General features: G+C 30.4%; 1 protein-coding gene across 1 annotated transcript; it reads left to right on the top strand.

Moving 5' to 3' along the window:
• Positions 1–8,827: 8,827 nt before the first annotated feature.
• LOC140800760 (hydroxymethylglutaryl-CoA synthase) lies at positions 8,828–17,418 on the top strand. The gene is made up of 12 exons (XM_073155592.1): positions 8,828–9,021; positions 9,825–9,931; positions 12,148–12,280; positions 12,568–12,711; positions 12,969–13,127; positions 14,514–14,587; positions 14,689–14,764; positions 14,864–14,919; positions 15,462–15,549; positions 15,629–15,769; positions 15,852–16,001; positions 16,856–17,418. The coding sequence occupies exons 1-12, from the start codon at positions 8,956–8,958 to the stop codon at positions 17,066–17,068; spliced, it is 1,407 nt and encodes a 468-aa protein (XP_073011693.1). The 5' UTR covers positions 8,828–8,955; the 3' UTR covers positions 17,069–17,418.
• Positions 17,419–18,131: the final 713 nt, after the last annotated feature.

The raw sequence follows: 18,131 nt of genomic DNA, 5'->3' as shown, positions 1-18,131 counted from the left end.
AAGTGGTCCGAAGGCTAAACCCGAGCGTTGACACGCGATTCGAGAGTCAGAATTGTTGGGCCGATATGGCTGTGAATAGTACTACTTATACGTAGCCTTTTGGAGTTTTTTATCAAACTAGCCCTATTTCAATTTATTTATATTGAAATAGACGACTCATCAAACTTATTACTAAATTTATTACTAAATGCGATCTAATTTTTTATAGCCCTAATAAAAATACTAAACTAATTAGCATTTTATCTCTAAATAAAAATGTAATAAATCACTTTAACTTAATCTTTTAGCAATTAAGAAAAAAATTTGACTAGTGATAAAAATACTGAAATGGTTTATATTTTTAAAATGCTAATTAGTTTAGTATTTTAATTATTGTTACAGTGAATTAAACTCTATTTGATAATAAATTTGTGAATTAGACTCTATTTAATAATAAATTTAAGAGATAATCTATTTAGGTAAAAATAAATAAAAAAATATGGATTTATTCAAGAGAAGTTCTCCTCTGACAATTTATTAGTACAAAAAATATGGATTTATTCTAAGTTATTTTAAATTTTTTTTTTTTTTTGGAAAGAAGAGTATAATAATTAATTTTGATACGATATACAATAAAAAACTGAAAAAAAATATTTTGTTTTTTATGAAATTATGATAATTCTATTTGATTTGATATAAAGTAGATTAATGAAATAAATATTAAGTGCAAATTAGTAATTAGAGTAGTGTATTATATAAAATATAATTTTGGCCATGTTCACTTCAATAATAAATACTTCTTAGCCTAGCTAAACGTAGTAATAGCCATATTATTGAAACAAACACTATTTATTAAAATTATATCTTATACCACACACTAATATAATTACCAATTTACCCTTAATATATTTTCTATTGATTCACTTTATATCAAATCAAAAAATATTTACCGAAATTTCATTAAAAATAAAATATATGTTTCTCATCTTCTACTTCACTTTATCTTATATCGAAAATAATTATTACACTATTATTTTATAATACTAGCGAACATAAGAATAATTATTCTTAAAATTAATACCTTATTTTGATAATTATAAATAGTATTTGCACTTTAGAAGAGAGTTATTATGATGTTTTAACTATTATTTTGAAACAAAAAGTTATATTTCATAATAATAAAAAAATTATTTTAAAGTCAACGAGGGCTTATAAGAGAGAGTATATAGAATATCGTAAGATGATTAGAAGTGTATTCTAATTTAACTAAGGAAGAGAATAAAAGAAAGTAGAGAAAAAAGCTTCTACTTAGGCTTTTAATTAATATTTTACGTCTGGATTGGCATTGGTAGTTCAAGCTTCGTGACAAAGTGAATCCTCTCAGTCAGGTATTATAGAGATAAAAATAACTCAAATATTACTCAATCTATATTTAATTCATATTTTTGCCATACGAATTATAAAATTTATAAATACCTAACTTATGACGATGGAGGAGATATGTGGAGAAAATAGTAAAATGATATAAAAAATAATAGAAAATATTAGGGGTATTTTAGTAAATAATATTAGGGTGTTGAATGAGAATTATAAAAGAAAAAGAGGGATTGGATTGCAAAAATCTCAAATAGGGGTGTGAATCACAAAATAGGCTTTTAAATGTTTTTTAGTATATTTTTAATAAATTTAAAACTTATTAAGTTCATAATAATTTATAAAGTGGTTGATAGCTTGCAAGCTTATAAACCCACATTATAAAACTACAATAATATATATTTATTTTTTTAATGAATTTTGTAATATTGAAAACTATTTGAAAATACAAAAAAAAATTACCGGTGCTAAAAAAAATAGTATATTTACATGATATTTATTTATTCTAGATTTTTTTTTAAACTTTAACAATTGCTTCAATTTAATAATACCAATTTTCAAAGTCAATGGGTCAAAAGGCATTTTGATCCATATTTAGTATATCATCATTTTTCCATATCAAAGATAATAATTATATTTTTAGCCTAGTTTACCGCTAAACACTTAGATAATATTTAGTTCTTGCATAAGGGATACTTATTCATGAATTATGACTTTCTTAAATATATTTTGCAATCAAATATTTATCTATACATATTTTGGTCAAATCTTGTATAAAATAAATCACGTGATAAATTATATATAAAATTATGTTTCTAAGGAAGATATTTAGTACGATATAATATATTTATTTATGGTTAGTGATCAAACACAAATTTTTGCATAAACTTTTTCAAAGTAATCATTATATTTTATAGCCAAGCAATAAAATATGAGTAAAGTTATATATATGTATCTAATTTACATACATAAAATTATTCTTAAAAAATTATTTTAAAGTTTATGCACAAAATTTATAAATACCTAACCTGTCTTCTTTATCTTTTTTTCTTCCCGAAGAAGAATAAGAAGAGGAGGAGGAGGAGGGGGGAGGGGGCAACGGTAATAACGACGATGAGAAGATATGTAGGGAAGATGGTAGAAAGATATAAAAAAAAAAGATAATATTAGAGGTATTTTAGTAGTTTGGTCGATGTTAGTTAGTTAAAATAAAGTTAGGATGTTGAATGAGAATTATAAAAGAAAAAGAGGAGTTGGGTTGCAAAATTCTCAAATAGGGGTGTGAATCACAAAATAGATTTTCAAATCTTCTTTAGTATATTTTTAATAAATTTAAAACTTATTAAGTTCACAATAACTTATATAGTGGTTGCTAGCTTGCAAGCTTCTAAACTCGCATTATTAGACCACAATAATGTATTTTTTTTTATGAATTTTAAAATATTAAAAACTATTTGAAAAAACAAAAAAAATTTACCAGTGCTAAAAAAAATAGTATATTTACATGATATTTATTTATTTAAGATCTTTTTAAACTTTAACAATTGCTTCAATTTAATAATACCATTTTTCAAAGTCAATAGGTCAAAATGCATTTTGGTCCTTTAGTGTATATCCTCATTTTTCCTCTAAAATCAAACTTTTTTTTATTTTTTTTCAAATTATATCTTTAGTCTAGTTTATGACTAAACACTTAGGTAATATTTAGTTCGTGCATAAGAGATACTTATACCTGAATTAGGACTTTCTTAAATACATTTTGCAACCAAATATTTATGTATATATATTTTAGTCAAATCTTGTAAATCACTTGATAAGTTATGTGCAAAATCTTATTACGGATAAAATTAACATATTTATTCATGGTTAGTAATTAAACATAAATTTTTGCATAAATTTATTCGAGCTAATCATTATATTTTATAACCGAATAATAAAATATAAGTAAAATTATATAAATATATCTAATTTATATTTAAAAGGTGTACATAAAATTATTATTAAAAAAATTTATATGCGAACCAAATGAGACCTTAAATATTCTTAGCCTAGTATAAGATACTCAAAATAAAACTAAAAAATGAGTCTATTTTGCTGCATTCAAGATTAGACTCAAACTAATTAAAATCATAATTTATGTATTTCAAATGTTATCTCATATTAAAGAGATTCCACTACCCTCCATTTTTTTTAATGTTACATATAAAACTCAGATCTCGACTCCACTAAGCTACTAGAATAAGCTTAATAAATATGAAGACCTATTACACATCAAATATGTGTTAATATAAAATTATCATATTTTATAAAAATATATAAAGGCAAGTAATATAGAAGTAAAAATATAATAACAATGATGCACTTGTGCAGATAGTTCATGGTCATAACATGATCTTCATCATAATCTAATTTAGTTGTGCTTAAGATTAGTAAACTCTATAAATAAAATAAGCAAATTAGAGCTCGAATTGTGTCCACAGTTAATAGCCAACCCAATAGCTCATAATATTTAATCCAACTCTTTTTCTCTCTTTCCAAAGATCCTCGGAGTGCATTGTTTAAAGAATATAAAGACGAGATTGGATTAGCCTCATGGGCCCTCATAATCTCATGTTTGGTAGTCTCCTCTGCTTCTTTTCCTTCTACTTTTTTTCTAGAGAACTTTTTTTGTTCCCTTCTTGTCATCGCACTTGATCTCTCTCTTCTTCTCCATCATCAGCTCTTTGACCCACTTAATTCATTAGACTGCTTATCGAGCATTGGACCGAACCGAGTCAAAAACCCTAAACGTGAGCCAGTAGACAACTCAAAGCCTATCCACGATTGTATTGAGCTAGGCTTTAGCTCAGCTCGAGTTAATAGAAGTGTTGAATTTGCTAAGGATATCAGAGATTGGACTCGGTAACCTTCAAGCTAGACATCTTTTACCAGAGGTGGTTTAGAAAAATCCAACTATATTTAATATATATATATATACATATATAATAATATATTCATAATTAAGTTATTTTCCGTTCAAAACAATCAATATATGACAGACATTATAGTTGATATTTAGTAAATTTTTCACGAAACTACTATATGTTTATACCTCAGACTCATTATGTTCCGTTTCATAAGAAAATTAGTCCAATTATCTAACTTATATATCATAGAAGCACCTCGTTTATTTAGCGTATAGTTATCTAGGGGCTTATGATCTATACAAAATAAAATATTAAAAAAAATTAAATATTGCCTTATTCCTATATATGCACAATAACTATAATGCCCCCTCTATAACTCTACTTACCCACAAATATTTTAGGTATTTTAATTTTTTCCCCCCCAAAGTATCAAATATTCTCTATATTGTCTGCAGCTATTCAGTTAAATTTAATTCGTGTTTTGGGACAATAAAAAGACGAGCGTTTGGATGATAAATACCAATATGGTAAGTGTTAATAATAATAATAATAAATGCAAACTGCAGGGTGTAAGTTATAAAATTCCCTAGCTTATAACATTAATAAATAATAATAGATCCTACGGACTGTAGGAAATTATACAGCCAGGGTTGGAGAGAATCCATTCTCTCTATCATAAATACAAAATTAATTACTCAATTAATTTCTAAACCCTTGGCCACCTACCTCCACCTCCCATCCATCATCCCTCTGACTCTACTCTAACTTTATTTCAATTGATATCGACAAATTTAATTATTTATCCACCAATTTAAAATTTTGGATTTGAAATTTTAGTTTGACCAATGGAAACAATTACCTCCAAGTGATTATTACCAATTTATCCTTTTATATTTAGGAAAAAGAACTACTACTTGTAATTATCTTTTAATTAATTTACCAACCTTGGTATATAAAAGAAGGAAATTATTTTTCCAACCAAATTTGCCAAGTTGATGTAGATTCCACAATAAATGTCAAGAAAAATGACTGTCACAGGGGGAAACAGACATAATAGTTTGTATAAATTGTCAAAAGCCTTGAAGAAAATTTAATGTTTAAACTTTAGAAAAATTTTATTGAAAGCACACTGTGTTTTGTCTTTATCATTGTCCACCAACTATTATATGCATATTTATCACTCTAATCTTGCAATTTTCTTTTAATTTCCGTATATATATAATAATCGTCTGTTAAAAAACTAATGTCAGGATATTATTAATATATTAAAAATGAGTTAAATATATTATACTCCTCTATATTTATGTCTAAAATTATTTTACTTTCATGTACTGAAAAAAGTCTCACACTAATTCCTATGCTTACTCAGACCATTAGTTTTTCTATCTAAATTAACGATGCTTGCCCAATTTAAAAAAAAAATTTATTTAAAATTTTTATGGACAAAAATAACTTCTCCTCATATATAAATATTTATTTCTTTTTAAAAAATACCCATAGATTTTCTTCTCTTATTTTCTAAATTGTGTCAAATATATAGTAAATTTTATTAAACCTGGATTTTTATGAAGTTTAATAATTATATCACATCTAGAAACAAAGCAAATATAGATTACCGACACACACTCGTTAAACTAAGAAAAAAAAAATATATATCCCCTGAACTAAGAAAAAAAAAATTTATACATACCTCTAAATTAAAAATATACGCCGTAAAAAAAATGGTGATAATTCAGAGAATTAAATAGAATTATTTCTAAAATTTTGGTGATAATAAATTTTTGTGGTCCTAACTAGCTACCATTGGTCCAATCTGAGGCAGACAAAATAAAGTTGGGCAAAATTCATTCATGCCTACCACTCTGTTTGCATTGGCCCTACTTCCCATTTTGGTGATAAAGAACACCATTATTGTGCAATTGTCCAACTATACTCATCAATCACCTAACTCCTTATTCCTATATATATATATATATATATATGCATCATCCACAGAGATGAGATCAGACGGCTGAGATTGCCGGAGATCTCTAAGCCCCTTTCCCATGTGTGTCGCACCATCAGTGCATCAGAGTGATCAGACAGTTGGTACGAAGCCAAAAGAAAATATTAAATTATTCAGGGAGTAGAGCCAGGTGGCATTCCGGCTTACGTGGCAGTCCGGGTTTGTCTCCACAACGAATTTTCCGGCGGTTTTACATTATTACCACTCAAAACTTTCAAAATATCAGAGTCGCCACTACGTACTATAAAATATCAGAATTACCACCTATTTTTTTAAATTTTTTTTTATATAAAATGTTTTAATAGATTATTATTAAAGTCAATAAGCGCATGTAAACGACTAAAATATCTTCATCTTTTTAAGATTAAAATGTAAGATATTTATCAATAATTTTTGTCTTATTTTGATATTGGGTGTAGTATTAGATAGCTTTTAAACTAGTTTTAATAATTTGTGCAATAGCAAAATAATCTCTTTTAGATCTAAGTTGTGTTTTACTCATAATTAGTTAGATATAAGTAACATAATGATATTTTTAAAATAGCATATGATTTCAGTGGCAACTATAATATTTCGAAGAATGTAGACATGTAAAATTCCTTTTCTTATTAAATGTTTTTAAACTTTATATCATAATTGCCATATGGTTGATTTTTTTGACTAATATTCCTAACAAAAAGTACTTATATAAATTGATAAAAATATCTTTTTTTTACTAGCCAAAAAATTATTTTCTTGTACTATGATTTTGATGACATTATATAACTTTAGAATCATTTTAAAATCTATACAAAAGTAAAATAGCCATTTTTTAATTTAATAAATTGTGATTGATTAGTTCTAACTAAAGGGATGACTGTTTTGAAAGAGTTCAATAATTCTGATGGCAATTATTAAAAAAATTGTAAGTTTATGATATTTTAGAAGTTTTCTGTGTTTATTATGTAATTATTTTTTTTAAAGTGACCTAAGTTTTAGACATATTAAGTGCGGTCACTTTATAAATAAATTTAATTCTACTGGATCCTCCAACTGTGAATTTTCTGACAGTATTAACGTAACATATCCAAATAGTTATTTGCCCTCAAATTTGCCCTAAAATAAGAGTAAAATAATTTATATGGCAGTCAAGTTATATATATTTTTTTAATAAATTTTAAATAGACAACTAATAAAATAGATATTGTTTTAAAAAATTGCGGAAGTCAATAATGTGCTATTAGAAATAAAAGGTGTGAAAATAGAGAAAATAAGCGATGATTTGTTCTCTTGTGAATATGCAAAATGTGTAGTTTCCAAATATGGATGGATTCATGTTGAAACAATAGATAATTTTTTTTATAAAATAAAAAATAAAATATAAATCTTTTATTTTGGTTGCTAAAAGTGAAAATAAAGACAGTAACTTTCCTCTAACCACGAAGGTCATAGTGGCTTAGTTTAATGCTCAACAGTGAGCTCACCTAGGTTGATAGAGGGTTGACGCTTTGCCCCGCCTATCTCATAAATAATAAAAATAAAAAGAAATTACTTACTTTAATTATTTTAATTTTTATATTTAGTTGTAAAAAATAAATTTGAATAAATAACCTTTTTACTTAAAAAAACTATATTTTTTAAAGTGACCTAAGTTTTATGTAATTTTTTTTTAAGTGACCTAAGTTTTAGACATAAATAAATTTAATTCTACTAGATCTTCCAACTGTGAATTTTCTAACAATATTAACCTAACATATCCAAATAGTTATTTGCCCTCAAATTTGCTCTAAAATAAGAGTAAAATAATTTATATGGCAGTCAAGTTATATATTTTTTTAATAAATTTTAAATAGACAACTAATAAAATAGATATTGTTTTAAAAAACTGGGATTAGAAATAAAAAATGTGAAAATAGAGAAAATAAGAGATGGGCTCTCGTGAATATGCAAGTGGTTTCCAAATATGGATGAATTCATGTTGAACCAATAGATAATTTTCTTTACAATATATATATATATATATATATATATATATATATATAAATCTTTTATTTTGGTTGCTAAAAGTGAAAATAAAGACAGTAACTTTCCTAATATTAACTCTAAATAATATTATAAAAAGATTTATTTCATAATTTGGTGGCTTAGCTTAATGCTCAATAGTGAGTTCACCTAGCTTGACAGAGATTGACTCTTCCTCCCGCCTATCTCATAAATAATAAAAAATAAGAAAAAATTACTTACTTTAATTATTTTATTTTTTTATATTTAGTTGTAAAAAATAAATTTGAATAAATAACCTTTTTACTTTAAAAAACTATATTTTTTATTTTTTAACTTTCTTTCTTAAATTTTAAGAGAGACTCCATTTCAAACCCCACTTAATAGCACCCAATCACACCCTTACAATAAATTCAAAACCACTTACCCCTCCTAACCGTCTGATCACAACCCAACGGCCGCCTTTATCGCCCTCCTACCAGTAGTCACGTGCCGAGATCTCCTACCTCCAACTCCGTTACGCTGGAGTCCTGGAGATGGCACAAGGGCAATTAAATCTAAATCCATGTCCAAAGTTGATCCTGAATTCGAGACTCGGGGTGAGAGCTATATATTCGTCGGTCTCGCTTCCAGGGCGGAAGAGACGAGAGGCGAAGGAGAGAGAGAGAGGAGAATCTACGATCTCGACCTCTAAAGCTTGGATTTGTCGCTATGGATCGGAAGGACGTTGGGATTCTTGCCATGGATATCTACTTCCCTCCTACTTGTGTTCAACAGGTGGGGTTTTGGTCAATCTTTGGGCCGAATGCTTAGTTTTTTGTTGGATTTGTTCGTGTTCCTTGTTGGAGGTGGATTTATTTCTCGTTGTTTTTTTTGGCGGATTTTTGGTGGATTTTTCGTTTGGCTTCTGCATATCCGTTCAATATACTTATCGTATTGTCGTGATTTTGGAGAAGTTGCAGTTAATGAGTCGTTCAAGCTTACATTGGTAGCTATTGGAAGGATTTTTTGGAATAAAATTTATGATTTGCTTGAATTTGTGATTATTGATATCATTTGTTGTGGTGTAGTTTGACTTATTTCTGAACTTTATTGAAGAGTGACCAGATCTAAGATAGATTTCCATTTTCTTTTCTTGATTTAATATTCTGAGGCATGTGAGGTTTTACGTATGAATTTTCTGCGGATATACTTGTTCCTTGCCAAGCATGCGCCATTTCTTTTTATAGTTAAGGATTAGGTGGTGTATGGGGGTAAACTAAGGATATTAAAGTAGAGAGAGAGAGAGAGAGAGAGAGAGAGAGAGAGAGAGAGAGAGAGAGAGAGAGAGAGAGAATGGGGTTGATGGCAAGTTATAGTAGCAAATATTTCCTATCCTTATTAGATATAGATTCTAAGTTACTTGAAAAATATTTTCTGGGGTTCCCCTGGTTAATAGCCAAGTTAAGTATATATGTTATTAAGTACTAACTTTGTCAGTTGTCCAATAATTTGTACATTTTGCCCTATTTTCGGACAAAGGGCTTGGATTATGATTTCGTTTGTTAGAAATAATTATTAGAATAATGTCTTCTCTATAGGAAGCCCTCGAAGCACATGATGGGGTTAGCAAGGGGAAGTATACCATTGGACTCGGACAAGATTGCATGGCTTTTTGCACGGAATTGGAAGATGTGATCTCCATGAGGTAAGCATTCCCTGTTCAGCAATATTCGTGCTTGTAAGAAATAATCAACTATTGTATGTTGAAAGTTCTTAATCTTCTGCATATAAACATTTCCCTGTTTCACATCTTGTCTATTTTTTTTTCTGATTTGCTTTTTGACTTTGTGGCTTCTCTATATAAGATGAATTATGTGTTGGATGCAATCATTATTTTGAAAACAAACTATTTGACTCCTACTCATCTGCCATATGCGGTTCCTGTTTAAGAGTCCGTTTGGGAGAAATGCTCAAATAGGCGACTGCCTTAGCATTTTGATAATGTTCTAGACTCCTAGTATGTAGGGTGCCTTTTAAATTTCAAATTAACCAGAGATTGGCACCAAATTAATGGAATCTAAGGGCTTTCTAGGTTCTTGAATTAATTTAGTTCAGTTATTCTCTCTTGGTTTCGTGTATTAATCTTGGCTTCTATTTTATTTACCAACTGATTAATTTATCTATTTTTGAGCCACTTTGACCTCTAGACATGTTCGGGCCTCCACCTATCGGCTAGGTGCTAGGTGATACAAGTATACTACACCAACTTGTCGACCGCCTAAAGTCTTTTGAAATCTTGGGTGCAATTTAAGGAGAAGAATAATGTTTCTTTTGATTCATGACTTTGATAATTTTGGTAGGAGAGGAGTATCTTGAAATCTAGGACTCCTTGAGTTGGATAATGATTGCATTGAATATTAACAGATTTATTATAGAAAGAAACATGACATCAGTAGTTAGACATAGACATAGAGGACATGTACTGATATATAAGATTTGCAATAATGAGCAGTGCATGCTTTTCTTTTACAGTCACGACCTGTTAGTTTATATAAATACTGTTTCAATAGGCAACTCTAGGGATGAGAAATTATCATCTATATAAAGAAGTGTTCTAGTCTAGCTGGAGATACAGTTTATCATCTTCTGTATATAGGTAGGTGCTAACACAACATGGTTTGATGTAGTTTTCTTGGAGGTATACAGCAGCGACACTATAGCAGTCCTCATCATTGGTCATTTCATATATCAGGATTACATCCAAGAAAATATAACTCACACCATAAACTTGCTGACATACTCTTGGGTGGTAAAGATTTTGATTTTGGATTATATAAGTAACATTCGTGCAATCAATGAGGTTTATCATTTTCTTGTCGGTTCCTTCCTCCTAGGCAACACATGTGTATCAATTGGTTGTTGTCCATAGCCAAAATTTCCAAATAGACAGTTCCTTAAAATTTCCAAATAACCCACCCTATGTCGTATCCTGTTGTGGTTTAATTAGACAGTTTTTTATGTGAGAGGATCCATAAGTACTGGTGATTAATATGACGTGCTCTGTTTCCTTGTAAGTTCAACAACTCGGGTTTCATGCATAAAACCTGATTGTCATTTTCCCCCTTAATTTTTTCCCTTTCTTAACTGCTGAAATTGGCTGCAATTCATAAAATATGTTTTCTATTTTAAAAGGAGGGCCATAAATTGATTAGGTAGTAGGAATTATTGCCTGATATATTTAAAGAATTTCTTCTAAAATTTATTATATTATAACTATGTATCTAGCTGGTGCATCAGCCTATTGAGTGAAACTGTGATATCTTATGCTGATCTATTTAAGCTATAATATATCTGAGTCAAACAACAAATCTTTGTTTTCCATTCAATATTTTGATGATAACTTTTAACTCCACGAAAGAAGAATCTTCTTGTTCTGAAAAGCGACAATATGAAGCATAAATTGCAATATGTGACTTCTGATTATACTTCTGAGAATAATAAGTAGAAGATATCAGCTGTTTTGATGATGTTAGTTGATATGAGATTGAATCATAAGGTCTCAAATTAGGAGTTAAATGCTTCATGGAACTGGATGGCACCTGAGTTAGCTACTGAATGTAGTTACATGCTATTTTTATCACAATCATTGGATGCTCTCAGCTTCTGACTATGTTCACACATTGTTTTTTCAATTCATATTCATCAATATAAGTTCCTATAATCTATTGCCAAACATAAGCATTACTTATTTTTATTTCTGTCCCTTTATAAGTTTAAATTCTTATCTTCAGTTCCATTCATCTTTATTATCATCTTGACACCGAAAAGGATATGCATTTAGCATGTTCCATTTTGGACTATGCGTAGTCTCTTGTATGAATATGCTTCAATATTTGAATACTCATCAAGAGATTTCTGCAGCTTGACAGTCGTTAATTCCCTGTTAAAGAAATATCAGATTGATCCAAGGCAAATTGGTCGCTTGGAAGTTGGTAGCGAGACAGTTATAGACAAAAGCAAATCTATCAAGACTTGGCTAATGCAAATATTTGAGGTACCTTCCACATCCTTGATTATAGTCATAGTATCAATGTTTCTACTTCACAGATAATACTATACTCTACAATTTTAATATGTTTCTTTTCTATGTTGAAGTTTTGACCTTTTCTTTGGGTTGAAGTTAGTTATAAGTGCCATACTAAGTTATAACTGTTATAAGCATCATGTTATAGACTGCTTCAGTATTTCCATGTTCGTCTAGGAGATCTTTTGACATTATTTTGCAATTTTTAGTAGCTTTTGACTATCCTATTGTTAAACATGTTGAAAACACAAATACAGGAATATGGAAATACTGACATAGAAGGAGTTGACTCAACGAATGCGTGTTATGGAGGAACAGCTGCCCTATTGAACTGTGCAAATTGGGTTGAAAGTAGCTCTTGGGATGGGCGCTATGGACTCGTTGTTTGTACTGATAGTGCGGTTGGTCATCTCTCATACATTAGTTTCATTATAAATTATGTATATGAGTTATATTGAACATTTCTATTAGAGCAGTGTTAGGTATATATCTGATTCAGAATCTCTTTATATATATATATATATATATATATATATATATTTTTTTTTTTTTGTCTGTGTATCTTTGAAGTTTGAACAGGACAGCTATACTTGGTGATAAATAAACTCCTTGCAGTATCTAAGAATATTCCTTCACTAATATCATCTCTATCCTTTAGGTCTATGCAGAAGGGCCAGCTCGGCCTACTGGGGGCGCAGCTGCGATTGCAATGCTGATTGGGCCAAATGCTCCTATCACTTTTGAAAGTAAACTTAGAGGAACTCACATGGCTCATGTTTATGACTTTTACAAGCCCAACCTTGCAAGCGAATATCCGGTTTGCTTCTTTTTCATCTTGCTATTATTCTATTTCTTATATGTGCAATTTTTTTGTAATCAGTTACATATAACATTGGTAGTGTAAATGACTAAATGGATAGAGCTCGAGCTAGTTGTGCCTCAGCTTGAAAGTAAACCAAGCCAAGCTCAGGTCCACTCGGGCTTGAGTTGAGTTGGCTAAAGGCTGATTGAGCTAGACTCAATTTAATACAGAGCAAGCTTGAGCTCAGCTTGGGTGAGCTCAGTCCAAAGTGGATTGGTTATATACTGCATCAGTGTAGTCATATGGTAGCACATCCACAAATGATTAAACTAGAACCAAGTGTTTGATGACAAAGGATATATACAAATAAATATACAGTATGCTAGAAGTTCAGTGAAAACACTGAAAAGAGATTTGAACACAAGACATGAAGTAAGAGAAAAAGAGCTTCTAACCTACTACAGCATCACATTCTTGTAAATATTCTTAATCGAGAAATTATATGTAATATATTTCTTATATGTAGCATATCATATCAGCTATATCCAGCCATGCTTGAGGGGTTAGCCAGCTCATGAGCTTATTTGATGCCCCTATTTTTTAGATTGACTTCTGAAATGTTGCTTTTCTAATTGGCTGAAGTTATCTGATTATTATTGCTTATGAGAAAAAAAGAAGGCAACCAAGATCGTTCAACTTTTGAGTATGCTTATTTAAATGGATCTTTTTGTAATTTATCATTTTGTGATGATTCTAGTTTCATGGTGCTAAGATATGATTGTATGAAAGTTCTAACATACTCTGCATGTGGATATGTGTGGATATAGAAAATATGAAATGTCGTGATTACCTCATACTCCACAGATTTGGATTGCTTTTCCTCATCTTTCTTAAGAAATTTCTTTTCTCTTCTTCAGAGTTTTGATTGTTATGGTGTATAATGTTATCATCAAGCCATTTATATTTGTTTCCTGCTATCTCCAGTATTTTCATGTCTCGTTAGTAATTACATCCTTTGCTTTAAGAAACTTTCTGGGGTTTTCATGTTGAGCTCTTAGATAGCTTTCATTCTTTTACTGCACAGTAGGCAAACGTCTTAGTCTTTCAAGCACTCTGGGGTGTCCCTGAGTCCTTGACAGAATCAACAACTTCACTGCTAGTTAGATTCATCTAAGAATGATTAGAGCTATTTGTTTCCATCAAAATATCTTCTTAATGGCATGTACTTCTAAGGGGACAAAGTATCTTAAATTTATGTAACTGATTTATGCTTTATTCACTTACAAACTGCACTTCATATTTCTTCTCGGAAAAAACTAATGCTGAACTTGACATTCATCTTAAGTGCACAGTTCAGCATCTTGTTATCTCTTCATCTTGTAATTGGTAAATTATGTGTAGGTTGTTGATGGAAAACTTTCTCAAACATGCTATCTCATGGCCCTAGATTCATGCTATAGACGTTTTTGTAGCAAGTGAGTTGCGACAAAGTATTATAAGTTCCGTTTTACTTCCACAAGAATTACTTACTGTCCCCTGACTTTGTACCCAATTCTGAATTTGTTGCATCCTTTAGGTATGAAAATTTAGAGGGAAAACAATTCTCCATCTCTGATGTGGACTACTTTGTGTTCCATTCTCCATACAACAAGGTATGTATAAAATGTAATAATCTAATGCTTTACATGCCTATTCCTCTAGTGCGAAGAACCTTTTGAAGGCTTATTGTTTTCTTTCATTTTTTATTACAGCTTGTACAGAAAAGTTTTGCACGACTTTACTTCAATGACTTCTTGCGCAATTGCAGGTTCTTATATTCTCATTTTTATGCTCCCTATAATTTTTATATCTCCACGTGAAGCTTATTTTGTCTCTGCCAGCGCATAAAAGTTACTTGGAACATAGAGCTTCTTTACTTGTTAATTATCTTCTGTTTCACATCTTTCTCTGCTCAGGCAAAATACTGGAATCCTTGCAAATAAGAGTTATCTATGCTTATTGAATAATTCTACTTCCAACATCATAATTGAAGTATTACATATTTTTTTTCTTCCATTTATTAGAAAATGTCTTGTTGATATATTAGTTTTGTAAACTTTGTAGTATGTTATTCAAAATGCACACCTGTGAATATTGATAGCAATTTCTTACTGGATATCGGTGGAACTAACATTCAAATATTTTTGGACTACAACTAGAGCTTGGCTTGTTAGTCTGTGCCGATGCAGTATATAATATGTAGATATTCTGAATTAGAAAACAGTTCTGTTTTTAGAAAACTTCATTGTCCTTTCAAACTATCTTTGAATTTTCTTTCCTAGTTTATTTCATTAATAATTTTATTGTCAGCTCTGTTGAGAATGACGCGAGGGAGAAGCTACAACCTTTTTCAGATTTGACCAGTGAAGAAAGTTACCAAAGTCGCGAGCTTGAAAAGGTTTTTTGTCTTGCTCATGGCTTTTAAATATTCCTATTAATTTCTGTTTGCTTATGCTTCACTTCTGCAAAATCTTCAGGTTTCTCAGCAACTTGCAAAGCATTTTTATGAGGAAAAAGTTCAACCAACTACTCTGCTGCCAAAACAAATTGGGAACATGTACACAGCCTCTCTGTATGCTGCATTGTTATCTGTTATCCATAACAAGCATAGCAATCTGGTGACTACTCTACCTTTATTATGTTATTGTCTCTATAACTTGATTATTGGCCTCCTTAATTTAGTTTTTAGTAACTTCACAGGAGGGTCGACGGGTTGTGATGTTCTCATATGGCAGTGGCCTATCTTCCACAATGTTCTCATTTAAACTTCAGGATGGGCACGATTCCTTCAACTTATCAAACATTGTTTCGGTGCTAAATATTTCAAAAAAGCTGGAGTCAAGACATGTGGTATGTCCCTTATTCTTCTATCTTCCTAATAACTGCATTCTGCAATTTTCTTTGTGGGCAAAGTTTATTATTTTTCTCAAAAGTTTTGCAGTTTAAGTCTTTTGATCCAAGCTTGTATAGTTGTATCCAGATATGTTAGGGTCCGGTAGGTACACATAACTCCATTTTCTTGTCATGTTCTAAATATGTTTCTGTTAATATTTTACTGGAATGTAGAATCTTTATCTCATTGAAGTAATCTTGATCTCATATAACATTATTAGATAACTCAGATACCTTCTCAAATGTTCTGGACACTAGAGAAAATTGCATTTTTGTTGTAACCAAACCTATTTTTGTTGTTATTTGTGGTTGTATTTATAAAGTGCCACAATGTAATTTTTGCTGAGGTACATAATTCAGAAGGGAAAGTGGAGTGCTAATTTTGTTTATCTAGTGAGTTTGAAAAGGACATTTTCTGATAGAATCTTTGCTCCACTACATTCTGTTTCTTAGTAGGGCCTAGGGACTATATCCATATTAGCAGTCCAAAATTATGCTCAAGAAGTTATATGAAATCAATTCTGTAATCTGTAGGACTTTCCAATTTTTCAAATAGCAAGGTTTCAGATGAATTTCATCTTCAATAAAGAGACTTGAATAATACTGTGAAGTGAAAAAATTTATTTGTTTTGTACCTCATCAGAATACAATGCAGATAAGAACACCACTCTGCGATGTTGAAAAGTCTTAGTGGCTAGTGATACATTGGTTATAACAGTGATTCTTGGGTGTTTAGTTTCCCTTTTTTTTGGTAGAAAATAGTCCAGCAATAAACTTTTAAATCCCCTGAACCTCTTTTGCTCTTTATACAGTTTCCGCCCGAAAAATTTGTTGAAAACCTCAAGTTGATGGAGCACAGATATGGAGGGAAGGACTTTGAGACAAGCAAGGACACAAACTTACTCTCACCTGGAACCTTCTATCTTACAAAGGTCGATTCCATGTACAGGAGGTATTACAACAAGGTGGGGGACGACATAGCCACCGGAAAAATAGAAACGACACCAGTAGAAAATGGCCACTAGAGAAGAGCCTCTGCGATTCGAGGCGGCTTGGGTCTTCGTTAACTTATTGATGTTGCTGCTATTCCCCTCCATATCTCTATTCTCATCCAATGATATCAAGTCTGGTATGTTTGTAATTCTTAGTAGCAGGTGTTTATTTCAATGATATGGATGAATCCTGTTTCAAGTTGATTTCTAGTTCTTTGGGGGAGCAGTAAAAGATCTTGCTGGCCTCTCGCAGTAAAAGATCTTGCCATGAGGTGGTGGGTTGTACTGGATCAGAGCTCTACAAATCCGTACAATCGAAATGCAATATTTGTTAGTGGATTTTTAAAATTAATGTTACATTTAATATTATTTTTATTTGTTAATTAGTGGGTTGTTGGGCTTTGATATTTCTTAACAGTTGACTTAGTCCCGTCTACCATAACTAGGGGTATGTATACAACCTGTGCTTTAGCGAGCCAAGAGCTGCTCAGTTTTCAAGCTTGGCTCTATTCATATCGAGCTGAGCTTGTGCTTTAAACGAGCTCAATTTAATGGAGCCTCAAACAATCAAGCCTTATTTAATTTCAAGCTGAGCTTGAGTTATGCCTAATTGAAGCTCGAGTTGAACTCGAGCTGCTTTAAACAAAGTTTGATTCGAGCCTATTTTAAGTTGAGTTCAATTTAAGAATGATTTGAGTTTGAGCCTTAAAAAATTTCAGTTCAAGCCTTATTCAAGCAGTAAGCTCTATTTAAATTTAAATTAAAAAAAAAAGGGCTTGATTTAAGATGGGGCAAATTATATTTTAGCACCATGTATTATTCAGTTATTATGGTTTACTTCTACATTTTTCACTTAGCGAGTTCGAACCCTACATTTTGAATTTATTCACAAAAAAAAACACCCTAATGTTAGTTAGTAGTACCAAAAAAAAAAATATTACTAATGTGATTGATCATATCATTCATTTCAATTCAAGCAATTGATTATAATGTGATACAATAGAGGAAAAGGGGGAAAAAGTACACTTGATTGTATTATAGAATGAATGACATTAAAGTATATATCTAAACAAACACTCAAGACAAAATATAGTGG

Source organism: Typha latifolia, chromosome 14 (assembly GCF_019914945.1).
Source record: "Typha latifolia isolate L0001 chromosome 14, TyphaL0001v2, whole genome shotgun sequence".
Classification (NCBI taxonomy): domain Eukaryota; kingdom Viridiplantae; phylum Streptophyta; class Magnoliopsida; order Poales; family Typhaceae; genus Typha; species Typha latifolia.
Note: the sequence above shows the minus strand (reverse complement) of the source record. Positions and strands in the feature narration are given on the sequence as shown.

Bases quoted from the DNA above. Each gene is read 5' to 3' on its own strand.
- LOC140800760 (XM_073155592.1), top strand. From the start codon at position 8,956: ATGGATCGGAAGGACGTTGGGATTCTTGCCATGGATATCTACTTCCCT. The intron at 9,932-12,147 runs GTAAGCATTCCC...AGATTTCTGCAG, and splicing joins GAAGATGTGATCTCCATGAG to CTTGACAGTCGTTAATTCCC. The intron at 14,765-14,863 runs GTATGTATAAAA...TTTTTATTACAG, and splicing joins TCCATTCTCCATACAACAAG to CTTGTACAGAAAAGTTTTGC.